Source organism: Bos javanicus, chromosome 11, assembly GCF_032452875.1.
Source record: "Bos javanicus breed banteng chromosome 11, ARS-OSU_banteng_1.0, whole genome shotgun sequence".
NCBI lineage: Eukaryota > Metazoa > Chordata > Mammalia > Artiodactyla > Bovidae > Bos > Bos javanicus.
This window is the reverse complement of record NC_083878.1, coordinates 15,367,922-15,393,337: the sequence shown is the minus strand read 5'-3', so window position 1 is coordinate 15,393,337 and position 25,416 is coordinate 15,367,922. Positions and strand designations below refer to the sequence as shown.

At 39.6% G+C, this 25,416-nt stretch overlaps 1 protein-coding gene across 3 annotated transcripts in view; it reads right to left on the bottom strand.

The window, feature by feature from the left end:
* Nucleotides 1–25,416, bottom strand: part of TTC27 (tetratricopeptide repeat domain 27) — a 184,360-nt gene that overhangs the window by 110,064 nt on the left and 48,880 nt on the right. For all 3 annotated transcript variants that reach the window (XM_061432053.1, XM_061432054.1, XM_061432052.1), the window contains exons 8-9: nucleotides 23,161–23,273; nucleotides 19,133–19,199 (exon numbers count right to left, since the gene is read on the bottom strand). In XM_061432053.1, the coding sequence (XP_061288037.1) occupies nucleotides 19,133–19,199; nucleotides 23,161–23,273 (180 nt within the window). The remainder of the gene's footprint in view (nucleotides 1–19,132; nucleotides 19,200–23,160; nucleotides 23,274–25,416) is intronic.

The window sequence follows — 25,416 nt, the reverse complement described above, 5'->3', positions numbered from 1 at the left end:
ATCCATCCATGTTGTCGCAAATAGCAAGACGTCACCTTTTTTGGCCGCAGAACATTTGTATTGTTTTCTCAACACTTTCTCCAAGGAAGTGGATGACAGTACCCAGGAAACACTGGTAGAGCAATGTAAGTAGAGCATTCAGTGAGGAAAAAAAAAAAAACTTTAGGAAACTGCTATATTAAAGGGAAGTAGAAGGAGTAAACAAAGAATATACAAATAAAGTAGAAAGAGAATCAGAAGAACTCATTCTTACTGAAGTGTGTTCATTCATTACTTCACTCGAGCACTTACTCTGCACAAGGCAATGTGCACAAGGCCCCAGGGACAGGGCAGTAAGCAAGACAAACAAGGTCCCTGCCCTCAGAGAATGAACATTCTACTGCAATGACTATTAGGTAACCTTCAGTTCAGTTCAGTCGCTCAGTTGTGTCCGACTCTTTGTGACCATGAATCGCAGCACGCCAGGCCTCCCTGTCCATCACCATTCTTCTATTAATATAACTAAGTTCAAAACAAAGAATGAAACTTTTTTCAGTAAGTAAATCTGCATAGTGATTCTCCTACGTACAGTGCGTGGCCTTTTTTCTATTCATTTTATTAAAGGGACTGTCTCTGTAACCTCATGACATCATGGAAGAGCACCTAGGAAAAGACTCTGTAAAACAGGGCAGATCATCTCACGTCAGCCAGAGCTTGATCAGAATCCCAGGGAGGTGATTAGCTGGGAAGTCACCTCACCTCTCAGGATCTCAATTTTCATCTCTCTAAAATAGGAACAGTAATTCCCATCTCTCACAAACTTGTGAGGATTATGAACAATAAGCATGAATAGGTGATGCTTAACAAGCCTCTGAGAGTACCTGCTGAAAAACACATCCCCTACCACCGGGATTTCTCCCCCTAAAAAGCTTTCTCTCACCCTCGGAAAAAAAGCACCATCCAGAGTGGGCACGGGTGATGGCCCTAACCACTGGCAACTCCCAAAACAGGGCACCCAAGCATACCTAGTATTTTCAGCTGAAGGACTCTGAGGAAACAGCAGATCACTCTGACCTTCACCTCTGAAATAGGTCATAAAACTCTGTGAGAGGTGCCCACCCTCTCACAAAAAGAGGAAAGGAGCATTCTTATCTCTGAAGACAAAGGGATGCTGAGAATCCCAAGGAGCCTAAGTCTCCCCCAGTTTATAGTCCTTACCTTTGCCCTATCACACTCCTCCATGACTGCCCACACTTCGTCAAACCCACCAGGTGCTTAGTCGCTCAGTCATGTCCAACTCTGCGACCCCATGGACTGTAGCCCGCCAGGCTCCTCTGTCCATGGGGATTCTCCAGGCCAGAATACTAGAGTGGGTTGCTATGCCCTCCTCCAGGGGATCTTCCCGACCCAGGAATCAAACCCAGGTCTCCCGCATTGCAGGCAGATTCTTTACTGTCTGAGCCACCAGGCATAAAATACTCAAATTAAACTGTTTCTTCAGGTCTTATAACCTTATGAAGGCTCCCATGTCACACAAAACCTATATTAAGTAAATGTGTGTGCTTTTTTCCTGTTAATCTTTGTCAGTTTAATTTTCAGACCCAGCCTGGGACCCTAAGAAGGCTGAGGAAAACTTTCAGCTTCCAGCCACACGGTCACTTTACTAATAACATCAAGGGGCAGACCAGTGCAGGCGGTAGGCTTGTCAGTTAAATCCCAGCTTTAAAAGGTTTGCACACCAAAGCGGGGGTGGGGAGATATTTGCCTCAGGAAAACTACCAACTCAGACTGTTTTCTATGCTGGCAAGAGAACAAGAGTTTGCCTGAGACTTTAATGTGAGGGTCAAGCAAAACATTCTCACTAAACGCTGAAAGTAAAATGCAATCTGAAAAATAGACATTTGCAAAGCTTTAAAGAAAGAACTGGCTGGATAATGATATCACGGAAGAATGCATTTATCTTATGTTTGGCTGGGAGATGTCTGACTTGGGAAAGTCTTTCTAAAGGAGGTAATTGCAGATAGGCTTTGTTTAATATATCTTACAAAACACTGCTGCCACAAGGGAAGACTCAATCAGAATATGGGATACACAAAAAGAAAATTAAACAGGTGACACATGCTTTAATGCTTTGTATAGCTGCAGAATGTTCACTTTATTGCTGAATAATATTTCACTGCAATATGCAATCTATTTAACTATTATATTGCTAATGGGCATTTAGGTAATTTCCAATCTGGGAACTACCAGATGTCCAATGAATATTCTAATGTGCTATCAGAATGTGCCATCATGAACATGCTAAAACAGGTTCTTTAGCTCAACACGTATTTCTGTTAGACATGCATTAATACTTAGGAGTGAAACTGCTAGGTCAGAGTATTGAGCTTTCATGAATACTCCAATCTTCTGACAGGTTTTCTACTTTACACTCTTATTAGAAACATTAGAGTCCTTGTTGCTTCACAACCTTGCAACACTCAACACTATCTGTTTTTTGGGTTTTTTTTTTTTTGCATTTTAGCCATTCTGGTGAATATTTAGTAGTATTTCATATGGTTAATTTATATGTCTGTAACAAATTCACATTTCTCTAATGATTAATGAAGCTGAGCACCTTTTAACATGTTAATGACCATTTTAGTCCTCTCTTATAAGTTCCTACTGAAGTCCTTTGCCTCTTGTTTTCTACTGAGTTGTCAAAATTTTTCTTGATAATTTGTTAAATATTCTTATTTTTTGGACACAAGCCCTCTGTCTTTTTGTTGGAGGAGGGTGATAGATTACTATTCTTATTTGACAAATACTTACACAACACATACTTGTGTTGGCAAGGCACTGGTCTAAGTGCCTTACAGATACTAATGGCATCTTTTAATTTTTAAAAAGTGCTTAATATTAATAATAATCTAGTTTATCATTTTTGTTTTATGGTTAGAGCTTTATTGTTGTTTTTGACTGTCCTAAAGTCTCAAAGATGTTCTCCTATAGTTTCCTCTTAAAAACTTTACCGTTCTGCTTTTCACGTCAACACATTCAATCTGGAATTGATTTTTGTATATTTAGTATGATATAGGGGTTAAGATAGACTGTCTCCATACAAATACAAATCATCTAGTACCATTTATCCAAAAGCCTACCCCTTCCCCACAGCACTGTGGTGCCAACTTTGACATAAGTCAGATGAACCACGTATGTATAGCTCTGTTTTTTGGACTCTCTGTTCCACTGGTTAGTTTTTATTTCCTCGTGTCAAAATGTTTTAATTCAGTGTTTTTCAAACTTTAAAGTGCACAAGAATAATCTAGGCAGATTGTTAAAACAGACTCCTTGGCCCCAACCCCAAAGACTCGGCTTCAGTAGGGTGTAAAGTTAAGCAGGAGAAATTCCATTTCTAACAAGCTCCCAGGTGATGCTGATGCTGCCAGTCCAAGAACCACTACATGTTAAGCTGTCTTAATTGATACAGTTTTACAATAAGTCTTGGTATCTGCCAACCTAAGTACTCCAATTCTGTTCTTCATGACTCCCTTAGCTATTCTTAGCTAAGGAAATGCAAAGGCATTTCCATGTGAATTTTAAAGTCAGCTTGAGTTCCACAAAATCAAAAGGACAGCAGCAGCAGCAGCAACAAAGGAAACAATAACAAGAAAAATCAAGCCACTGGGATTCTGTCAGGGATGGCATTGATAACAGAGGTTAATTTGAGAAGAGCTGAAATTTCAATATTGAGTACTGTATATGAATACTGTATATCCCATGTATATATACACTGTATATCCCATGAATACTATATATCCCTCCATTTATTTAGGTCCTTATCAATTTCTCTTAATAATGTCCTGTTGCTGTTGTTCAGTCACTCAGTCGTGTCTGACCCTTTGTGACGCTACGGACAGCAGCACACTGGGTTTCCCTGTCCTTCACCATCCCAAGTTTGCTTAAACTTATGCCCACTGAATCGGTGATGGCATCCTATCATCTCAACCTCTACTGTCCCCTTCTCTTCCTGCCTTTAATGTTTCCAAGCATCAGGGTCTTTTCAAATGAGTTAGCTCTTCACATCAGGTGGCCAAAGTATTGGAGCTTCAGTATCAGTCCTTCCAATGAATATTCAGGGTTGATTTCCTTTAGGATTGACTGGTTTAATCTCCTTGCAGTCCAAGGGATTCTCAAGGGTCTTCACCAACACCAAAGCTCAAAAGCATCAATTCTTCAGTGCTCAGCCTTCCTTATGGTCCAACTCTCATATCTATATATGACTACAGGAAAAACCACAGCTTTGACTATACAGACCTTTGTAGGCAAATAATGTCTTTGCTTGTTAATATGTTGTCTAGGTTTGTCATTGCTTTTCTTCCAAGGAGCAAGCATCTTAATTTTATGGCAAGAGTCACCATCTGCAGTGATTTTGGAGCCCAAGAAAATAAAGTCTGCCACTGTTTCCATTGTTTCACCATCTATTTGCCATGAGGTGATGGGACCAGATGCCATGATCTTAGTTTTTTCAATGTTGAGTTTTAAGCCAGCTTTTCACTCTCCTCTTTCATCTTTATCAAGAAGCTCTTTAATTTTTTTAATGGCGGAAAGATATATGTAACATAAAACGTACCTTCTTGACCATCTTTAAGTGTACAGTTTAATTATATATATCCACATAGTTGTACAACTAATCTCTAGATTTCTTCTCACCTTGCAACTGAAACTCTATACCCGTTAAACATTTCCCCATTGTCCACACCTTCCCCAGGTGCAATCACCATGCTACTTTCTATGAATTTCACTTCTCTAGGTACTTCATACAAATGGAACCATGCAGTTGCAAGTGCTGTCTTTTACAAGTTCATTTATTTTTACCTGGAATTGATTAACTAAAGCAATCTGATGAAGTATTGCCTCACTAAATTGAGTACTATCTAAAAATACAGTAAAAATCAGACACTTAAGAAATTTGGTGTGTTCAACCAGAAGCAATTTGAGAATCAGGACAATGCTACAGAACACTGTGCCTTTTGCAAACAAACTTGCATGTAAGATGGAATTCCCACCACTTTCACACACCAGGGCAGAGGTCAGAAAGCCCCTAAAAAGTGTACAGTGACATTTGTGTCTCTTACAAGTTCTCTCACTGCTCACTTCTCACTGACCAAAACCTCCAAAAGGTGATTCATTGAGCCAGTAGGCTTTTACAAGTGTATAACTTTTCATATACACTTTAATATTTCTATTGTTGCTGTAAAAGTTGAAATAAACTTTTATTTATAGTTATAATGTTTTATAAGTTAAAGAATCAAGCCACTTCAGCAACTGTTGATAAGGAGTGTAACAAGATACCTTGAGAACAAAAGGGAGCCGGCTCTGCATGCCTCAGCAGGTGTTTCTCACTGAGATATGCCACCTGAGCTGATGCTTGGGCTCAGATTTTAAAAAGGAGATCATCTACCATCTGAGGAAATGCCATTACCTAAAATGCAAGTCAATGAATAGCACTTTACCTCACACTAAAAAGTAAAATTTAATACTATGACATGTTATGTATAGTCAGGCATGATTTTATTTAGCCCACAATTTCCCACCATATGCAACTCTGCCCTCCCAGAAAAGTAGCAAAGAAAATTCTATAACACCATCAATGAGGACCTGGAGTGTTGTTTCTATAAAAAACAATTTCCTTTCATTCTTATCACTAAACATTTCAAACATTCTTCTTCCAGAGGTCACTAGGACCCTTTACAGGACAGACAGCCAGTCTGTTCCTTTAAATATGAAGGAGCTTTCCAGATAGTTGCTTTTTCCACATATAAATCAAAGCAACTCAGAACTCTCCTGTGAGTGTGTAACTGCTTGGCTATACTAAAGCCAAATCAAATGATGCCCACCCAGGTCAGGCTGACCTTATAAAAGCAAGGATCAAAGAAACACTATAAAAAGCAGAATTATTCCCCCTTCTTAATGAGCAATTTAAAAGAGCATTCATTTGTTAAAATCAGTACCAAATGACAGTAAGCTTAAATTCCAAATGTAGTCTATAAATTACTCCCAGTAGACAAAGAACAGTGGTACAAACACTCTGTCCTTGCTCTGCAGACCATTTCAAAATCAAAGCCATTTTCCCCCCAAGTCCTACTACTGCTCTAAACCAATCTCCCAACAAAGCCACGCGGCTCACCCGTTTCCTTGCCTTTTCTCACATTATCACTCCATCTAGATCCCTTCTGTCTTTCAAGGCCCCTCTAATCCTCCCTGAGGTAACAAACCCTTCTTTGACTGCCCTGTTCCAAATATTTTCTTATTTTCTAAGCAGTTAGGGATTTATCTGTGCTATCAATGTAATTTAAATTGCCTGGTATTGTTAATTACATTTTCATAAGTTAATCGGATCTTGGCTAAATTAAAAATTCCATGAAGGCAAGTCTTATGTTTTATACCTTTATTTCTTCCACAGTATCTAGCAGCATGCTTGGCAAATCCTGAGATTCTGGATTTCTGCTATTACAATGCTCTCAAAGCTCTTTTCTCCACTCTGCAAATTTTTATATACAAAGCAGACACCAGGGAGATCGAGCTGGTGGTCATTCAGTTGCCTCAAAAAAGAAAAATCTCCTGCATTCTGGAGATGCTATTTCATCAGCAATGCCAGATGCACCTTTCACAAGGTCATGAAAAGCAGATATATTTTAAACCATACAAATTATTTTTGAACTGAATTGTTCATCCTTTAACACCACGTTAATTCATAATGTCAGATGGCCTAACACTTTTAGCTTCAATGATGGCCAAAAGCAGAAGCACAAAACCATGAGTTTGAATAAGACTCCTCCATATCAAATGTATTACCATCTTAACTAAAATCCCCTTATATTTCTCCTGTCTGGGGACTGGAAGACCCACTGAAGTAAGGTTTTTTCCTTCACATTCTATTTCCTTCACATTACTGATTCTGCCTCTCACCACCCTAATAAACAACAGTAAAATTCACTTTAAAAGTAAAATGTACTCAATGATGTCAGTGCTGTCTATTCCTTAAAATGGTTCATCAAATAATATTTAAATGATCTTGCTATTGTGCAGAATGCTTTTTGGACTTATTTTTTATTATTTGATACACAAAGAAAATTAAGCATAACTAAAATGCAAGTTATAAAGTATACTAGAAACACATGTGATATATATGAAATCTAGAAAGATGGTATTAATGAACCTATTTTCAGGGCAGGAATAAAGATGCAGACATACAGAACAGACTTGTGGACACATCCCGGGAAGAAGAGGGTGGGACAAAATGAGAAAGTAGCATAGGTATGCATAAACTGTGCCTGTTGTGCTTAGTTGCTCAAAAAAAAAAAAAGAAACACATGCGAATCTTGAGACTGTTTTTCAGCCTGTTACATTTATAAAATTCATATACTGCAGTTTATCATTCACCTGTTGATGGACATTTGCACTGTTTCCAGTTTTAAGCTCTTACAAATTAAACAGCTGTGAACATTTGTGTAAATCTTTGTGGAGCCATACGTTTTCATTTCACAGAGATAAGTACCTGAAGGCGGAACTGATGATTAACTGCGTGAGAAAATGCCAAACTGTGTTCCAGAGTGGTGGTGCCATTTTACGTCACATTACATTCACCATGTGTGAGGATTTCCACCACCTCACAGGGTAACACACCTTTTCAGTGGTGGACAGTTGTATATTGTTGTGGTTTTAATTTGCATTTTCCCAATGACTAGTGATATGAACCATCTCAGCTTCTCTTAATGGGTCATTCGTTTATCCTAATGTCATCAGGTAGTATTTTTTTTTTTTTTTTTTTGTCCATAGCTTATAATTGAAATCTGCAGACAAATGGTTCCAAAGAACTTACTCGGCCATCACAGAAGCACTCCAAAAAATTTTAGAATCAGCCTGTCAATTTCTAAGAAAAACAAAAGGTGCGGGGGGTAACCTGGATTTTGATTGCTATTGGATTTATCATTGTGTAATTCTGGAAGACTTGTCAATTTAACAATATTAAGCCTTTCAATCCATGAACATGGTAAGTCTCTCCATTTATTTAAATTTCTTCAATTTCTTAAAGCAATATTTGTCATTTTTAGTGTAGAGGTCTTACAGTTTAGTCAAATTCATCACCAAGTATTTGATATTTTATGCTATTGTGTGTGGTTTTAAAATTACTTTCCCAATTATTACTGCTAGTCTATACAAACATAACTGACTTTCTTATACTGACCTTGTATCCTCAGATGTTGCTCATTAGTGCTAGTAGCTTTAAGTCTATTCTTTAGGGTTTCCCATGTAAAGAATTGCGTTGTCTATGCATAATGATAATTGTGTATATTTCTTTCCAATCTGCACTCCCTCTGTATCTCTTTCATGTCTTACTGCACTAGCTGGGATTTTCGGTTCAAAGAAGTGCCACTTTCCTGACCTTAGAGGAAAAAAATTGTTTTTCATCAATGATGATTTTAACTCTAGATATTTCATCGAAACCTTTTATCAGATTGATGATATTCTCTTCTACTCAGAGTTTACTAGTTTTTTATAATGAAAAAGTACTGAATTTTTCCAAATGCTGAAATAAATAAATATAATGAGATAATCATTCAGTGTTTCTCCTTTACTGTATTAAAAGATGAACTTCAATGATTACTTAATGTTAAACCAATTTTGCATTCCTGAGATAAAAACTATTTGGTCATGACTAATCATCCTTTTTGTTGCTCTTCAATCACTCAGTCATGTCTGACTCTTTGCAACCCCATGGACTGCAGTACGCCAGGCTTTCCTGTCCTTCACCATCTCCCAGAGCTTGCTCAAACCCAAGTCCACTGAGTCAGTGATGCCACCCAACCATCTTGTCCTCTATCATCCCCTTGTCCTTCTGCCTTCAATCCTTCCCAGCATCAGGGTCTTTTACAATGAGTCGGTTCTTCACATTCGGTGGCCAAAGTATTGGAGCTTCAGCCTCAGCATCAGTCCCTCCAGCGAATATTCAGGATTGACTTCCTTTAGGATTGACTCAGAGAAGGCAATGACACCCTACTCCACTACTCTTGCCTGGAAAATCCCATGGATGGAGGAGCCTGGTAGGCTGCAGTCCATGGGGTTGTGAAGAGTCAGACATGACTGAGCGACTTCACTTTCACTTTTCACTTTTATGCATTGGAGAAGGAAATGGCAACCCACTCCAGTGTTCTTGCCTGGAGAATCCCAGGGACAGGGGAGCCTGGTGGGCTGTCGTCTATGGGGTTGCACAGAGTTGGACACGACTGAAGTGACTTAGGAGCAACTTAGCAGCAGCAGGATTAACTGATTTAATTTCCTTGCAGTCCAAGGGACTCTCAAGACTCTTCTCCAACACTACAGTTCCAAAGCACCAATTCTTCAGCGCTCAGCCTTCTCTATGGTCCAATACTCACATTCATACATGACTTCTGGAAAAACCATAGCTTTGACTACATGGACCTTTGTAGGCAAGTAATGTCTTCACTCCTTAATATGCTTTCTAGCCTTGTCATTGCTTTTCTTCCAAGTAGAAAGCATCTTTTAATTTCATGGCTGAAATCACAATCTGCAGTGATTTTGAAGCCCAAGATAATCAAGTTGTTCACTGTTTTCATTGTTTCCCCATCTACTTGCCATGAAGTGATTGGACCAGATGCCATGATCTTAGTTTTTTGAATGTTGAGATTTAAGCCAGCTTTTCCACTCTCCTCTTTCAACTTCAACAAGAGACTGTTCAGTTCCTCTTCACTTTCTGCCTAAGGGTGGTGTCATCTGCATATCTGAGGTTATTGATATTTCTCCCTGCAATCTTGATTCCAGCTTGTGCTTCATCCAACCTGGCATTTTGGATGATGTACTCTCCATATAAGTTAAATAAGCAAAGTGACAATATACAGCCTTGACGTACTCCTTTCACAATTTTGAACCAGTTAGTTTTTAATGTCTGGTATTGTTGCTTCTTGACATGCATACAGATTTCGCAGGAGGAAGGTAAGGTGGTCTGGTATTCCCATCTCTTTAAGAATTTTCCAGAGTTTCTTGGGATCCACACAGTCAAAGGCTTTAGCATAGTCAATGAAGCAGCAGATTTTTTTCCTGGAATTCTCTAGCTTTTTCTGTGATCCAATGGGTCATTGGTAATTTGATCTCTGGTTCCTCTGCCTTTGCTAAATCCAGCTTCTACATGTGGAAGTTCTCAGTTCACACACTGATCTGTTGAAGCCTAGCTTGAAGGATTTTGAGCATTATCTTGCTAGCATGTGAAATGAGTGCAATTGTGCAGTAGTTTGAACACTGCTTGGCACTGCCCTTCTTTGGGATTGGATTGAAAACTGACCTTTTCCAGTCCTGTGGCCACTGCTGAGTTTTCCAAATTTGCTGGCATATTGAGTGCAGCACTTTCACAGCATCATCTTTTAGGATTTGAAATAGCTCAACTGGAATTCCATCACCTCCACTAGCTTTGTTCGTAGTGATGCTTCCTAAGGCCCACTTGACTCTACACTCCAGGATGTCTGGCTCTAGGTGAGTGACCACACCATCATGGTTATCTGGGTCATTAACATCTTTTTTGTATAGTTCTTCTGTGTATTCTTGCCACCTCTTCTTAATATCTTCTGCTTCTGTTAGGTCCATACCATTTCTGTCCTTTATTGTGCCCATCTTTGCATGAAATGTTCCCTTGGTATCTCTAATTTTCTTGAAGAGATTTCTAGTCTTGCACATTCTATTGTTTTCCTGTTTCTCTGCATTGTTCAGTTCAGAAAGCTTTCTTATCTCTCCTTGCTATTCTTTGGAACTCTGAATTCAGATGGGTATATCTTTCCTTTTCTCCTTTGCCTTTCACATCTCTTCTTTTCTCAGCTGTCTGTAGGGCCTCCTCAGACAACCATTTTGGTTTTTTGCATTTCTTTTGCTTCGGAGTGGTTTTGATCATCGCCTCCTGTACAATGTTATGAACCTCTGTCCACAGTTCTTTAGGCATTCGATCAGATCTAATCCCTTGAATCTGTCACTTCCACTGCATAATCATAAGGGATTTGATTTAGGTTATACATGAAAAGCCTAGTGGTTTTCCCTACTTTTCTTCAATTTCAGTCTGAATTTGGCAATAAGGAGTTCATGATCTGAGCCACAGTCAGCTCCTGGTCTTGTTTTTGCTGACTGTATAGAGCTTCTCCATCTTTGGCTGCAAAAAATATAATCAATCTGATTTTGGTGTTGACCATCTGGTGATGTCCATGTGTAGAGTCTTCCCTTGTGTTCCTGGAAGAGGGTATTTGCTATGACCAGTGCATTCTCTTGGCAAAACTCTGTTAGCCTTTGACATGCTTCTTTCTGTACTCCAGAGCCAAACTTGCCTGTTATTCCAAGTATCTCTTAACTTCCTACTTTGGCATTCCAGTCTCCTATGAAGAAAAGGACATCTTTTTTTGGTGTTAGTTCTAGAAGGTACTGTAGTTCTTCACAGAACCATTCAGCTTCAGCTTCTTCAACATTAGAGGTTGAGGCACAGACCTGGATTACTGTGATACTGAATGGTTTGCCTTGGAAACGAACCAACATCATTCTGTTGCTTTTGAGACTGCATTTAGTACTGCATTAAGTACTACATTTAGGATTCTTTTGTTCACAATGAGGGCTACTCCATTTCTTCTAAGGGACTCTTGCCCACAGTATTAGATATAATGGTCATCTGAGTTAAATTCACCCATTCCAGTCCATTTTAGTTTGCTGATTCCTAAAATGTCGACGTTCGCTCTTGCCATCTCCCATTTGACCACTTCCAATTTACCTTGATTCATGGACCTAACATTCCAGGTTCCTCTATAATACTGTTCTTTACAGCATCAGACTTTACTTTCACCACCAGACCCATCCAAAACTGGGCTACTTCTGCTTTGGCTCAACCTATTCATTCCTTCTACAGCTATTTCTCCACTCTTCTTCAGTAGCATATTAGGCACCTACCAACCTGGGGAGTTCATCTTTCAGTATTCTATCTTTTTGCCTTTTCATACTGTTCATGGAGTTCTCATGGCAAGAATGCTAAAGTGGTTTGCCATTCTCTTCTCCAGTGGACCACGTTTTGTCAGAAGGTGGGTCATCATCAGAAAATTGGATTAAAGACTATCCTTTTTATATACTGCTATTTCATATATTTTGCCCCAGATCTGTGGTTGTTTACAAGTGTTCACATCCAGTACGTTACTCCAACATGGCTAAAAATAAGGCCACAAATAAGCATTAAGCTTAAGCCATGGTTAACTGTGAAGAAACTTGTCCAGCAGTTACCAGAGTAGATGATCGTAAGAAGAGAGTCATGTAAGATCCCACAAATCCTATTACTCATTCTTTGTCTATTCTTGAAATAAGATACATACAAGTAACCTAGTTCAACTCCAGTCAAAAAATATTTTTTAAGCCTTTGTTTAAAAATAGTTTACCAACAAACTGAAACAAAGCATACCCATCTCCGGCTTCTCTAAAAGCGACCAAGTTATCACCCAAATATAGCTACAAGGCCCATGATCAGAACACCTGTTAAATTAAAATGCATGAGTAACACCTGAGGGGACAAGTATTCAAACCAGAAAGAAAATCAAAATCCTGGGTTACCCTGCTTAATAGACAGACATGTCATCATGTAACATGAGGACAAACTATCAGAAGTATCATGGCTGTCTTGCAGTTATACTGCCTATCTTAAAAAATTAAAATGAAGAAATAAGTATACCCTAAAGCTCCTCTTGATGAAAGTGAAAGAGGAGAGTGAAAAAGTTGGCTTAAAGCTCAACATTCAGAAAAAGAAGATCATGGCATCTGGTCCCATCACTTCATGGCAGATAGATGGGGAAACAGTGGAAACAGTGTCAGACTTTATTTTTCTGGGCTGCAAAATCACTGCAGATGGTGATTACAGCTATGAAATTAAAAGACGCTTATTCCTTGGAAGGAAAGTTATAACCAACCTAGATAGCATGTTAAAAAGCAGAGACATTACTTTGCCAACAAAGGTCCGTCTAGTCAAGGCTATGATTTTTCCTGTGGTCATGCATGGATGTGAGAGTTGGACTGTGTAGACAGCTGAGCACTGAAGAATTGATGCTTTTGAACTGTGGTGTTGGAGAAGACTCTTGAGAGGCCCTTGGACTGCAAGGAGATCCAACCAGTCCATTCTAAAGGAGATCAGTCCTGGGTGTTCTTTGGAAGGAATGATGTTGAAGCTGAAACTCCAATGCTTTGGCCACCTCATGCGAAGAGTTGACTCATTGGAAAAGACTCTGATGCTGGGAGGGATTGGGGGCAGGAGGAGAAGGGACAACAGAGGATGAGATGACTGGATGGCATCACCGACTCGATGGACGTGAGTTTGAGTGAACTCCGGGAGTTGGTGATGGAAAGGGAGGCCTGGCATGTTGCGATTCATGGGGTCACAAAGAGTCAGACACGACTGAGCGAATGAACTGAACTGAACTGAATACCCTAAAAGAAAAAAAAGTATCATTTTTATCTGTAAAAATAGCTAACAAACTTTTGAGTTCACAGTTAAGTGATTATTAAATAGCTTTAAAATTAACAACAGAAAGAGAAAATATATACAACATAATGTGTAACTTCCAAAGGTCTTTTTCCATTTTTCATTGACAGAGTCCTTGGGGCTTCAGGCAGACAGTCAGAAGGCAGGCTGCCAGTATCACTTCACGCTTCAGCAAAACTTTTGCCAATGAAAACTGAAACACCTGTATGAATTAACTAAATTGTTCCCATTTTCAACAATGAAAGGAAATTAAAAGCATTACTGAATGTCACTGATTTGGCTCATCTGTAAGGAAATAACGTAGATAACACAGCTAATTTTAAATTATCAAGCCAACACAACATAAATGGCTCTTTAGAACAATGTGGGTTATTTTTACTATGACTCATTCAGTTTTCCTGAAATGTGAGGGAAGAATGTCTCGGAATAGCATTACATAATGACAACGTTAATAAAAAAAGCAAAGTATTCCTCTTAGGACAATCTTCTGCCATTGCTGAATTAAAACCTTTTCCCAGTTCATCTCACACATACCTCAACATGCTACAACAACTTGGAAACACTGGCAAAAATTCTTCCAGAAGAGATTTCACCACTATTTTAGTAAACTTTAGGACAGCTGATGAAAACTGAACAAAATTCAGGACCAATAAGCCACTCATCTGGTTCCTAAGTATTTATCACCTGTCCACTGACTGTGGTTCCTGTCCCTCCAAGTGCTCACAATCCTCTGGTAGGGGTAGTGAGATTTCTACTGCACTTGCTCTCCTGTCAACAGAGAAAGACACCTCACAGTCTCAAGAGTTCACAACTCCAGATCCCAGGTACCATGCTGCAGCCAGAGTAGGGAGATGGATGCTCAGGAAAAGGATGTGGCTTCTCTCCTCTCTACTCCCTTCTCTTCCACATCTACAGCCAATTCCAAACAGCCCTTATCCACTTAGGAATTCGTATTCCTTGAAAACAGTAGTATGCTCCTACAAACCACCAACCAGAAAACCTGACTCACCACTGAGTGCTATGGGGGCATGACGTTCTATCTACCCACCTGAAGAATTTTCATACACATTCTGTGTATGAAATTACAGAATGTTTATGAAATTTGATCCTAAGAACATGTTTTCAGTGCCGAGGGAAGGACACACGCCCTCCCTCATTTCACAGAAGAGAAAGATGAGAAGGACACACCAGGTATCAATTGTATGCTGGGTGCTCATACTACCTACACCGGGGAACTAAGTGTAGTAGTGCAGCTTCAATTCCTGGTTCAGTATACTTCATTCATTCCTGTATTCTGCATACTTCTCTTGAGCAAGAACTATGAGTAAAGCTCTGTAGCAGGCCTTGTAGAAGACCCAGAGAAGGACGGAGACCGTCCCAAAATCTGGAAGTTTAGAGTCTCACAGGGAAGATAAGACATACACATAAATACAGTGAGCCCAAATATGATCTTTGTCAAAAGACAATTCAGAAGCAAGGTAGCAGCTAAAAGTGGTCCCTCTTGCTTCAGACACTCTTCAGCAGTTATACAGGATATAAATAAAGGGTATTTATGTACAGGATATACAGTTATTTAGGATTTAAATTTTAGTGAAATTATTGAAACCAGGGGCCACTTACAACTCACCTTATTATGTGCTTCAGAATCATGCACAGGAAGGGCAGAAAGACTGAATGACAAAAGGAGAGCTGACTTGGGTTTTTCTGGAGTAGTCTGTATGCTTCACTTGGGACAAGGAATGGAATGGATGTTACACAGCCCAAAGTATGCATGGGGCTCCTCAGAGCTCTCCTCACTCTTAAGTTCCTTGCCTTCCTTCTCATCAATTAAAAATGTATTTGGCATTAACCAACTCATCTCTTCAGAAGTGTTAGGACTGGCACTATGGAGCACTGTCACTGAACAGTTTTTCCTGAAATGGACATCAGTTCTCAGGTCAGTGCTGACTTGGAGGAGATCTAGAGGAGAAGAGCAAAATAATCATGTATCATAAAGCCCTGGGGGAAAACATAAAACCAGAGAATACAACCTTCACTGCAAGCTAGGAGGGCTGAGCTACCTGCCAGCAAAGGCTACGAGAGGTAATTACTTCAGCAGGATTCTACCTCACTTTACAGAGGAACAAGAATAGGGAAAGAGAAAGAAAAGGAAGGGAGGAATTCTCTGGTGGTCCCAGAGTCCCTAAGACTCTGCGCTCCCAAAGCAGGGGACCTGGGTTCAATCCCTGGTCAGGAAACTAGATCCCATATGCCACAACTCAAGATTGAGCACAGCTACATAAATAAATGTATTTAATGAAAAAAAAAGGGGTGGGGGGGAGGAAGGACAGAAAAAGGATAAGAAAAGAAGAAATATATCACATCCACAAAAAGCACTAAAAACTAAGTTAACTGCTTGAATGTGATGAGAGTACTTTCATGTCATTTCAGGTTAACTGTGAATAATCTATGTTCCACAATAATGTGCTTATGAAGCCAATCTCGAGAAGATATTTCTGCTGACCACCCTCCCATAAGAGGCCAACAGGAACACTTCCTATCATAGGCTGCATCCTGTTTACCTCTGTCATCAGAATGGGTCCAAGCTCCCGGGCCATTACTTAACATCTACACACCGGCGACTGTCCCCACCCAGCTCTGTACTTCCCGACACTGACTCGAGACTCCCACCACACCAGGCCCCATGTGTGCTTCCCGGTGCCTCACAGCAGGAGGACGCGTGTGCAACTTCACCTTCCCACTGAGATGTTCCCCCACCATCCCGCCTAAAATAGCCATCCCTCACCCATTCTTACTCCACTACACTATTTTCTGTTTACAATGAGTATTATATATCAAATATCTGTCTTTCTTTGTCTACCATATATTTCCCTCACAAGAATGTAAACTGAAGAAAATTCCAAGAGGGAAAAGGCTGCTATATCCTCAATGACCAACACTTAAGTTTTAAGTATTTAGGCGTGTGGTTAAGTATTCAATCTATGTTGAACAAATAAATAAGAGGTGCATAATAATTTTTTAAATATATCTTTTAAAAAAGGTTTAACACTTTACTTGTCAAATTCCTTAGCATTTATGTAACAACTAATTAGGGACATTCCACATAGTTACCTAAACACACATATGCTATAATGAAAATCAGCAGATTTCTAACAATACTGAAGTGGGAAACTAAAACAGGCACTCAGAGGACTCAGAAGATTAACATCAACCAGTTCTCAAACTGTATGTTCAGTTCAGTTCAGTTGCTCAGTCATGTCTGACTCTTTGCAACCCCATGAATTGCAGCACGCCAGGCCTCCCTGTCCATCACCAACTCCTGGAGTTCACTCAGATTCACATCCATCGAGTCAGTGATGCCATCCAGCCATCTCATCCTCTGTCGTCCCCTTCTCCTCCTGCCCCCAATCCCTCCCAGCATCACAGTCTTTTCCAATGAGTCAACTCTTCGCATGAGGTGGCCAAAGTACTGGAGTTTCAGCTTTAGCATCATTCCTTCCAAAGAAATCCCAGGGCTGATCTCCTTTAGGATGGACTGGTTGGAGCTCCTTGTAGTCCAAGGGATTCTCAAGAGTCTTCTCCAACACCACAGTTCAGAAGCATCAATTCTTCGGCGCTCAGCTTTCTGCACAGTCCAACTCTTACATCCATACATGACCACAGGAAAAACCATAGCCTTGACTACACGGACCTTTGTTGGCAAAGTAATGTCTCTGCTTTTGAATATGCTATCTAGATTGGTCATAACTTTTTTTCCAAGGAGTAAGTGTCTTTTAATTTCATGGCTGCAGTCACCATCTGCAGTGATTTTGGAGCCCCCCAAAATAAAGTCTGACACTGTTTCCCCATCTATTTCCCATGAAGTGATGGGACCATATGCCATGATCTTAGTTTTCTGAATGTTGAGCTTTACGCCAACTTGCTCACTCTCCACTTTCACTTTCATCAAGAGGCTTTTGAGTTCCTCTTTACTTTCTGCCATAAGGGTGGTGTCATCTGTGTATCTGAGGTTATTGATATTTCTCCCGGATATCTTGATTTCAGCTTGTGCTTCTTCCAGCCCAGCGTTTCTCATGATGTACTCTGCATAGAAGTTAAATAAACAGGGTGACCATATACAGCCTTGACATACTCCCTTTCCTATTTGGAACCAGTCTGTTGTTCCATGTCCAGTTCTAACTGTTGCTTCCTAACCTGCATACAGGTTTCTCAAGAGGCAGGTCAGGTGGTCTGGTATTCCCATCTCTTTCAGAATTTTCCACAGTTTATTGTGATCCACATAGTAACTTGTAAAATTTATTTTACAGCACAAAGTAAGCTAGCCTTTCTTTCTACCAGATAAAAGTACTTTAGTTCTGCCTTATCTCAAAAATAACAAAGAAAGAAAACACAAGAATTCTAACTTGATCCCTAACTATGATAAAAAAAATGCCTTTGAAAAAAAGATGTATCTTGAGCAACTTGGGTTCATTAAAGACGTGTGTATCTTTTTATCTATAAAGCTAAAGATACCAACTGCCCTCTTGTTCTGTGGCCTTCCTCTTCTGAAAAGCCTTCTTTGATATCAAACCCTCAAACATCTATTCTCCTATCTTTCCTTTTCACGACCATTTTTTCCAACTGTGGTCTTTATCTATCAACTTTATTTTCTCACAAACCATTCTCTCCTTATTTCTCTGCAGTGAGGTGACTACCCAGCTATTTCACCAAACTTGTCATAGAGATAAGCAATGCACTCCAGCCATCGAAGTCTCAGCCCTTCCTCCTGACTGCTCTCCACCGCTGAACGCTGACAACTGCCCCTTGCTCTCGACACTGTCTCCTGCCTTAGCCTCCATAACCCAGGCTCTGCTGTTTCTGCCCCTCGCTCTCTGAACCCCTCGGTCCCACTACATCCATGAAGCATCACCCTCAAATTTTAACCAAAAGAGCTGCACATTACACTGGCTTTGGAGTAAAGATTCAACTCTCGCTCTGTCACTTCATTTACTCAGTCAACAAGTATTTATCGAGCACATATTATGTGCAAGATACTGGACTCGGCCCTGCAAACAAAGATCAAACAAAGAACAAGAAATATTCATTTGCTGCCCTTAAATTCAAGCAAGTACAAACAAAAATGCTTATGTCTATAGAGAACAGACTTGCAGACACAGTGGGGAAAGGAGAGGGTGGGACAAATTGAGAGAGTAGCATTGAAACATATACATTGTTATATGTAAAAAAGCCAGCCAGTGGGGATTTGCTGCGATGCAGGGAGCTCAAACCCAGGGCTCTCCGACACCTAGAGGGGTGGGATGGAGTAGGAGGCAGAGGCAGGCAGCATATGTATGCCTATGGCCGATTCATGTTGATGTATGGCAGAAACCAACACAACAGTGTAAAGCCATTATCTTCCAATTAAAAATAAATAAAAATTTTAAAATGTTTATGTCTAAATCAGCATCAAGATATATGCAACCTGGAAAATAAAATGATAAGCTTTTTTTTCTGCCTTAATTTCCTTAGGTGACAGTATTTCAATGAGCAAACTGAGGCAAGAATATACGATAGGCAAAATAATTTACAAGGGAAAAAAAAAAGAAACAGGAAAAAGACATTACTCACTGATGTAAATGCCAGCAGTTCCTCTTCAGTTAACTTATGCACTGGGTTATTCTTTTGGAAATCTGTGCTTTAAATTTAAAAAATTAAAAAAAGCAAATCAATTCCAGAATGCATGTCATAATGAATCAAATACAATTTTTAAGGAAGCAAGTAAACTGTATTTATATATTTTAAAGCACATTCAGTTCAGTTCAGTCGCTCAGTCGTGTCTGACTCTTTGCAACCCCATGGACCACAGCACACCAGGCCTCCCTGTCCATCACCAACTCCCGGAGTCCACCAAACCCATGCCCATCAAGTCGATGATGCCATCCAACCATCTCACCCTCTGTCGTCCCCTTCTCCTCTTGCCCTCAATCTTTCCCAGCACCAGGGTCTTTTCTAATGAGTCAGCTCTTCGCATGAGATGGCCAAGGTATTGGAGTTTCAGCCTCAACATCAGTCCTTCCAATGAACACCCAGGACTGATCTCCTTTAGAATGGACTGGTTGGATCTCCTTGCAGTCCAAGGGATTCTCACGAGTCTTCTCCAACACCACAGTTCAAAAGCATCAATTCTTCGGCACTCAGCCTTCTTCACAGTCCAACTCTCACATCCATACATGACCACTGGAAAAACCATAGCCTTGACTAGACGAACCTTTGTTGGCAAAGTAATGTCTCTGCTTTTGAATATGCTGTCTAGGTTGGTCATAACTTTGCTTCCAAGGAGTAAGTGTCTTTTAAATTCATGGCTGCAATCACCATCTGCAGTGATTTTGGAACCCAGAAAAATAAAGTCAGCCACTGTGTCCCCATCTATTTACCATGATTGATGGGACTGGATGCCATGATCTTAGTTTTCTGAATGTTAAGCTTTAAGCCAACTTTTTCACTCTCCTCACATATTATAATATTATTGTATTATTTACAGATATAGAGATGACTGTGCCAAAGATAAGCACAAAAGTAATAAAATGCTAACAAGTAAATGTGGTGGTGTACTAAATGTTAACACAATTTATTTCATAAGAAAAAACAAAATCTAACCTGTGCCACTCCACAAAGAAAATGAAAAGAATTAATATGGCACCAATGCCTATTTATTAAACTCATGCAAAAAAAAAATTACTATCACCATGAGACAGGCAAAAATTAAGAAGTTCTCAAAGAGGCAGAACATTGGGAATTCTTAGAGCTTGCTGATCCAAGTATGAATAATTTTGGAAAACAATTCAGCACTATCTTATAAAGTGAACATTCACATATCCTAACCTCAGTAATTCCAGCCTAGATATAGAGCCCACAGAAATTCAATTATCCATAGTAATATTGTGTGTAACAGGAAAAATCTGTTAACAATCCAATGTCCAAAAAGGAAATCAATACACTGTAAAATACCAACAGAACGATACACTGCAGAGTAAACTGCAGCTATATGTAACAACACGGATGAGTCACATAAAGACATTGGTGAGAGAAAAAAACAAATCACAGAAGACTGCATACAGTAACATACCGCTTTTATAAAGCTGAAAGACAAATAAAAGAATTGACTAAGAAGTATAAAAGACATGTGAGTAAATATATTTCTTGAAAAGGCAAGAAATTGACAAAGACAAAATTTAGGACATTGATTACCTTTTAAGACAAGAAGGAAGATGAGATGGGAAAGAAGCACACAGACTGAGCTAGTGGTATTTGCAATCTTCAAGTTCTTAAACTGGGAGGTGGATTCGTGTTATTATTACATTATATAACTTATGTTTATATATTACATAAGTTATTTTATATGTACATATTATTTGTATTAAGAATGAAAATAAAATTCAAAATTGTGTTCCACTTGCTGGGATGCTGTAAGAACCACAAAACTTCCCTTCTCCGATACCCTTGCTAATGGTGCAGCATGTGAATTTATTTATTTTTGGCTGTGCTAGGTCGTCACTGCTGTGCAGGCTCTTCTCTAGTTGTAGGGGACAGCTGCCAGTCTCTAGTCGTGGTGCGTGGGGCTCTCACTGCGGTGGCTTCTCTTGCTGGGAGCACAGGCTCCAGGGAGTATCAGGGAGCTTCAGCAGTTGCAGCATGTTGGCTCAGTAGTTGCGGTTCCCAGAATCTAGCTCTAGTGCACAGACTCAGGAGTTACGGCCCAGGGACTTAGTTGCTCCATGGCATGTGGGATCTTCCCGATCCAGGGATCAAACCTGTGTCTCCTGCACTGGCAGTTGGATTCTTTACCACTGAGCCACCAAGGAAGTCCCAGAATGTGAATTTAATTGTATATATATTTTTTAAATCAGACAATGCAGAGTATATCATTCGGAACACTGGGCTGGAGGAAGCACAGGCTGGAATCAAGACTGCCGGAAGAAATATCAATAACCTCAGATATGCAGATGACACCACCCTTATGGCAGAAAGTGAAGAAGAACTAAAGAGCCTCTTGATGAAAGTGAAAGAGGAGAGTGAAAAAGTTGACTTAAAGCTCAACATTCAGAAAACGAAGATCATGGCATCCGGTCCCATCACTTCATGGCAAATAGATGGGGAAACAGTGAAACAGTGGCTGACTTTATTTTTCTGTGTTCCAAAATCACTGCAGATGGCAACTGCAGCCATGAAATTAAAAGACGCTTACTCCTTGGGGGAAAAGTTATGACCAACCTAGATAGCATATTCAAAAGCAGAAACATTATTTTGTCAACAAAGGTCCATCTAGTCGAGGCTATGATTTTTCCAGTATGGATGTGAGAGTTGGACTGTGAAGAAAGCTGAGCGACGAAGAATTGATGCTTTTGAACTGTGGAGTTGGAGAAGACGCTTGAGAATGCCTTGGACTGCAAGGAGATCCAACCAGTCCATCCTAAAGGAGATCAGTCCTGAATATTCATTGGAAGGACTGATGCTGAAGCTGAAACTCCAATACTTTGGCCACCTGATGCGAAGAGCTGATTCATTTGAAAAGACCCTGGTGCTGGGAAAGATTGAGGGCAGGAGGAGAAGGGGATGACAGGATGAGATGGTTGGATGGCATCACCAACTCAATGGACATGGGTTTGGGTGAACTCCAGCAGTTGGTGATGGACAGGGAGGCCTGGTGTATTGCAGTTCATGGGGTCACAGAGTCGGACACGACTGAACAACTGAACTGAACTGAACTGAATCAGACAAAATTCAAGTTGAGGGTAATTGTACAGAATAACTGGCTTATAAATTTCCAAAGTGTCAAGATCATAAAAGTCAAGCAAAAATGAAGAACTATTCCAAACTGACAGAAAGAATACAAACATAAATGTAACACATATGTTCTAGACTGGATCCTGTGCTATAAAGGAGATTACTGGGACAACTGGCAAAACTTGAATGGGGTCTGAGTACAATATGATAGTAAAGCATGAGTGCTAATTTCCTGATTTTGATAAATGTATCATGGTTATGCACAGAAGCTCCCTTGTTTGTTGAAGACACACACTAAAGTATTTAGCGGTGACAGAATGTCATGTCAAAAAATCATTCTCAAAAGTCTTTGCAATGCCTTGCCCTTGCAACTTTTGCCCAAATTTGAAATCACTTTAAAACATAAAATGAAAAACGATTTCTACTACACATAAGGTTCTACTATATTAAAAATTCTATCCTCTGAATATACATGTCCTCAAAGATCAAAGTAGTCACCTCTCCTAAATATTTCATTAGGATTCTATTCAGGTGGCCTTTCCCTTCTCCAGGGGATCTTCCCAACCCAGGGATGGAACCCAGGTCTCCTGCTTTGCAGGCACATTCTTTACCAGCTGAGCCACAAGGGAAGCCCAGCCAAGGCTAACAGAAGGAATTTTCTTTACCAAGTAAAGAGACGGGTAAGTATACCAACTTACAGGAGAGTCCTAATCTCTAACCCTTTCATTGGTTGCCCAACTCTTCTCTATCTTCATAACCGTTACAAGACTCATTCACCCAGAACTCTGGGGACCTTTTGAACAAAGATTTCCGCAACACAAGAGAATCAATACGCAAGAAATTCAAGGTGGCCAAATAAGTCATTAACTTACCAGATTCCAAGGATAACAGCAAGCTCTTCAGCACACAGATCAGGCATCTGAAACTGTTCACAATCTGCTAACTTTATCTCATTTAGAACGGTATCATCATTGAGCTCAAGATTCTGGTGGAATACCAAAGAAAATATTTAAAACAAAAACTAAGTTTGATTTATTCAATAGACTATATGCAACAGACTGCTGGGTAGGATAACATTTTTTTGTTTAAGATTTTACAGTGTCTATACATGGTCAATAGGCTGTTCTCCTTGTGAAACACATATATGGGAACAATTTACTATGCAGAAGTGGAGGACATGCCATCTATATATGCCAGGAATGCACTGACATCATCAATAACAGGGAGTAACTGCTACTCCCTGTTTGATTGAGCCTAGTAGGCAAAAGCTCCTCTCTGATATTCAGATCTTTCTAATCGGTTTCTAAATCATAATCTGCAACATCGATTCCCAACTCTGTTTCTCAAGAAGATCTAGAATAGAAGAAAAAAAAGCCAATTGAAATAGAAATAAAGCCTGAAGAATTAGAGAACTTGGTAGAGTACGTGATTTCAAGAATAGCTACAAAGCCAACACAGTGTTGTACTAACATGAAGACAGAAATATAGATGAAAGGAAGAGAACAGAGTCCAAAATTTCAGACCCATATTATATGGTCAACTGATTTTCAACAAGGTGGCTAGATGACTCAACAAAGCAAAGTTTTTTCAATAAGTGATGTTAGAAGAACTTTATATTCACTTGGGAAAAAATAATGCTCTGCCCAGATCTCATACCATGCACAAGAATTAAATCAAAATGAATCACAGACCTTACTATAAAAGCTGATACTAAAAAACTTCTAAGAAAGAAATCATAGGAGAAAAGACTTGCAACTTTGGGGTAGGCAGAGTCTTTAATTAGGATACAAAAAAAACTTGAACCATCAAATAAAAACTTCAGCTCTTTGAAAACACTGTTAAGAAAGTGAAAAGTCAAGCTACAGATTGAGAAAACATACTCACCAAACAAATATCTGGGAAAAGGCTTGTAATCAAAGTATGGAATTACAGCTTAATAAGAAGATAAAAAAACTCAACATAAATATGAACTTTACAAAAGACCCTTTACAAAAGGTTAGCTAATCGGCAAACAAAGAGATCCTCAATAACAGTAGTCCACATGAAAATACTAATTAAAATCAGAATGAACTACTACTAGTACACATACATAAAACAGATAAAATTTAAAAGACTGACAATCCCAATTGTTGTCAAGGATCTGGGACAATTCAATCTTTCATACACTGTTGGTAGCAACGTAAAATGGTACAACCACAGGAAATAGTTTGCTGCTGCGGCTGCTGCTGAGTCACTTCAGTCGTGTCCGACTCTGTGCAACCCCATAGACGGCAGCCCACCAGGCTCCCCTGTCCCTGGGATTCTCCAGGCAAGATCACTGGAGTGGGTTGCCATTTCCTTCTCTAATGCATGAAAGTGAAAAGTGAAAGTGAAGTCGCTCAGTCGTGTCCGACTCTTAGAGACCCCATGGGCTGCAGCCCACCAGGCTCCTCTGTCAATGGGATTTTCCAGGCAAGAGTACTGGAGTGGGGAGCCATTGCCTTCTTATAACAAACATATTTACCATATGAGCTCTCAGTTCCACTCCTTTGTAGTTATCTATTAGAAACAAAAACATATGTCCACCCCAAGATATGTATCTATATAAATAGAGAGAGAGAGAGATATGGGGGGGGGGGGTGTGTGTTCATAGCAGTTTTATCTGTAATAATCCCAAACTGGAAACAACCCAAATGTCTGTCAACAGGTAAATAAATTAAAAAGAAAAATTATGCTATACGCATTTAATGAAATTCTAATCAGCAATAAAAAGAAAAGTACTGACACATACAACCACACAGACATATCTCAACTCAAAAACATCACGCTGAGCAAAAGAGGCCAGATAGAAAAGAGGACATACTTACTATAGGATTCTAGTCACATATAACTCTAGAAAAAGCAAACTATCTATAGTCAGAAAGCAAGTCAATGATTATTTAGGGCCAGAGAAGGTGTGGAATTAACTGCAAAGGGGCAGAATGGAATTTTCTAGGGTAATGAAATGTATCTTGACTGCAATGGTTGGGTGCATATATTTTTCAAATCTCATCCAAATCCCACCCAAATAAAGGTAAAACTTTTCTATGTGTAAGTTATATCTCAATAAAATAGATTTTTAAAAATTAGTCATCAAAAGATAGTAAAAT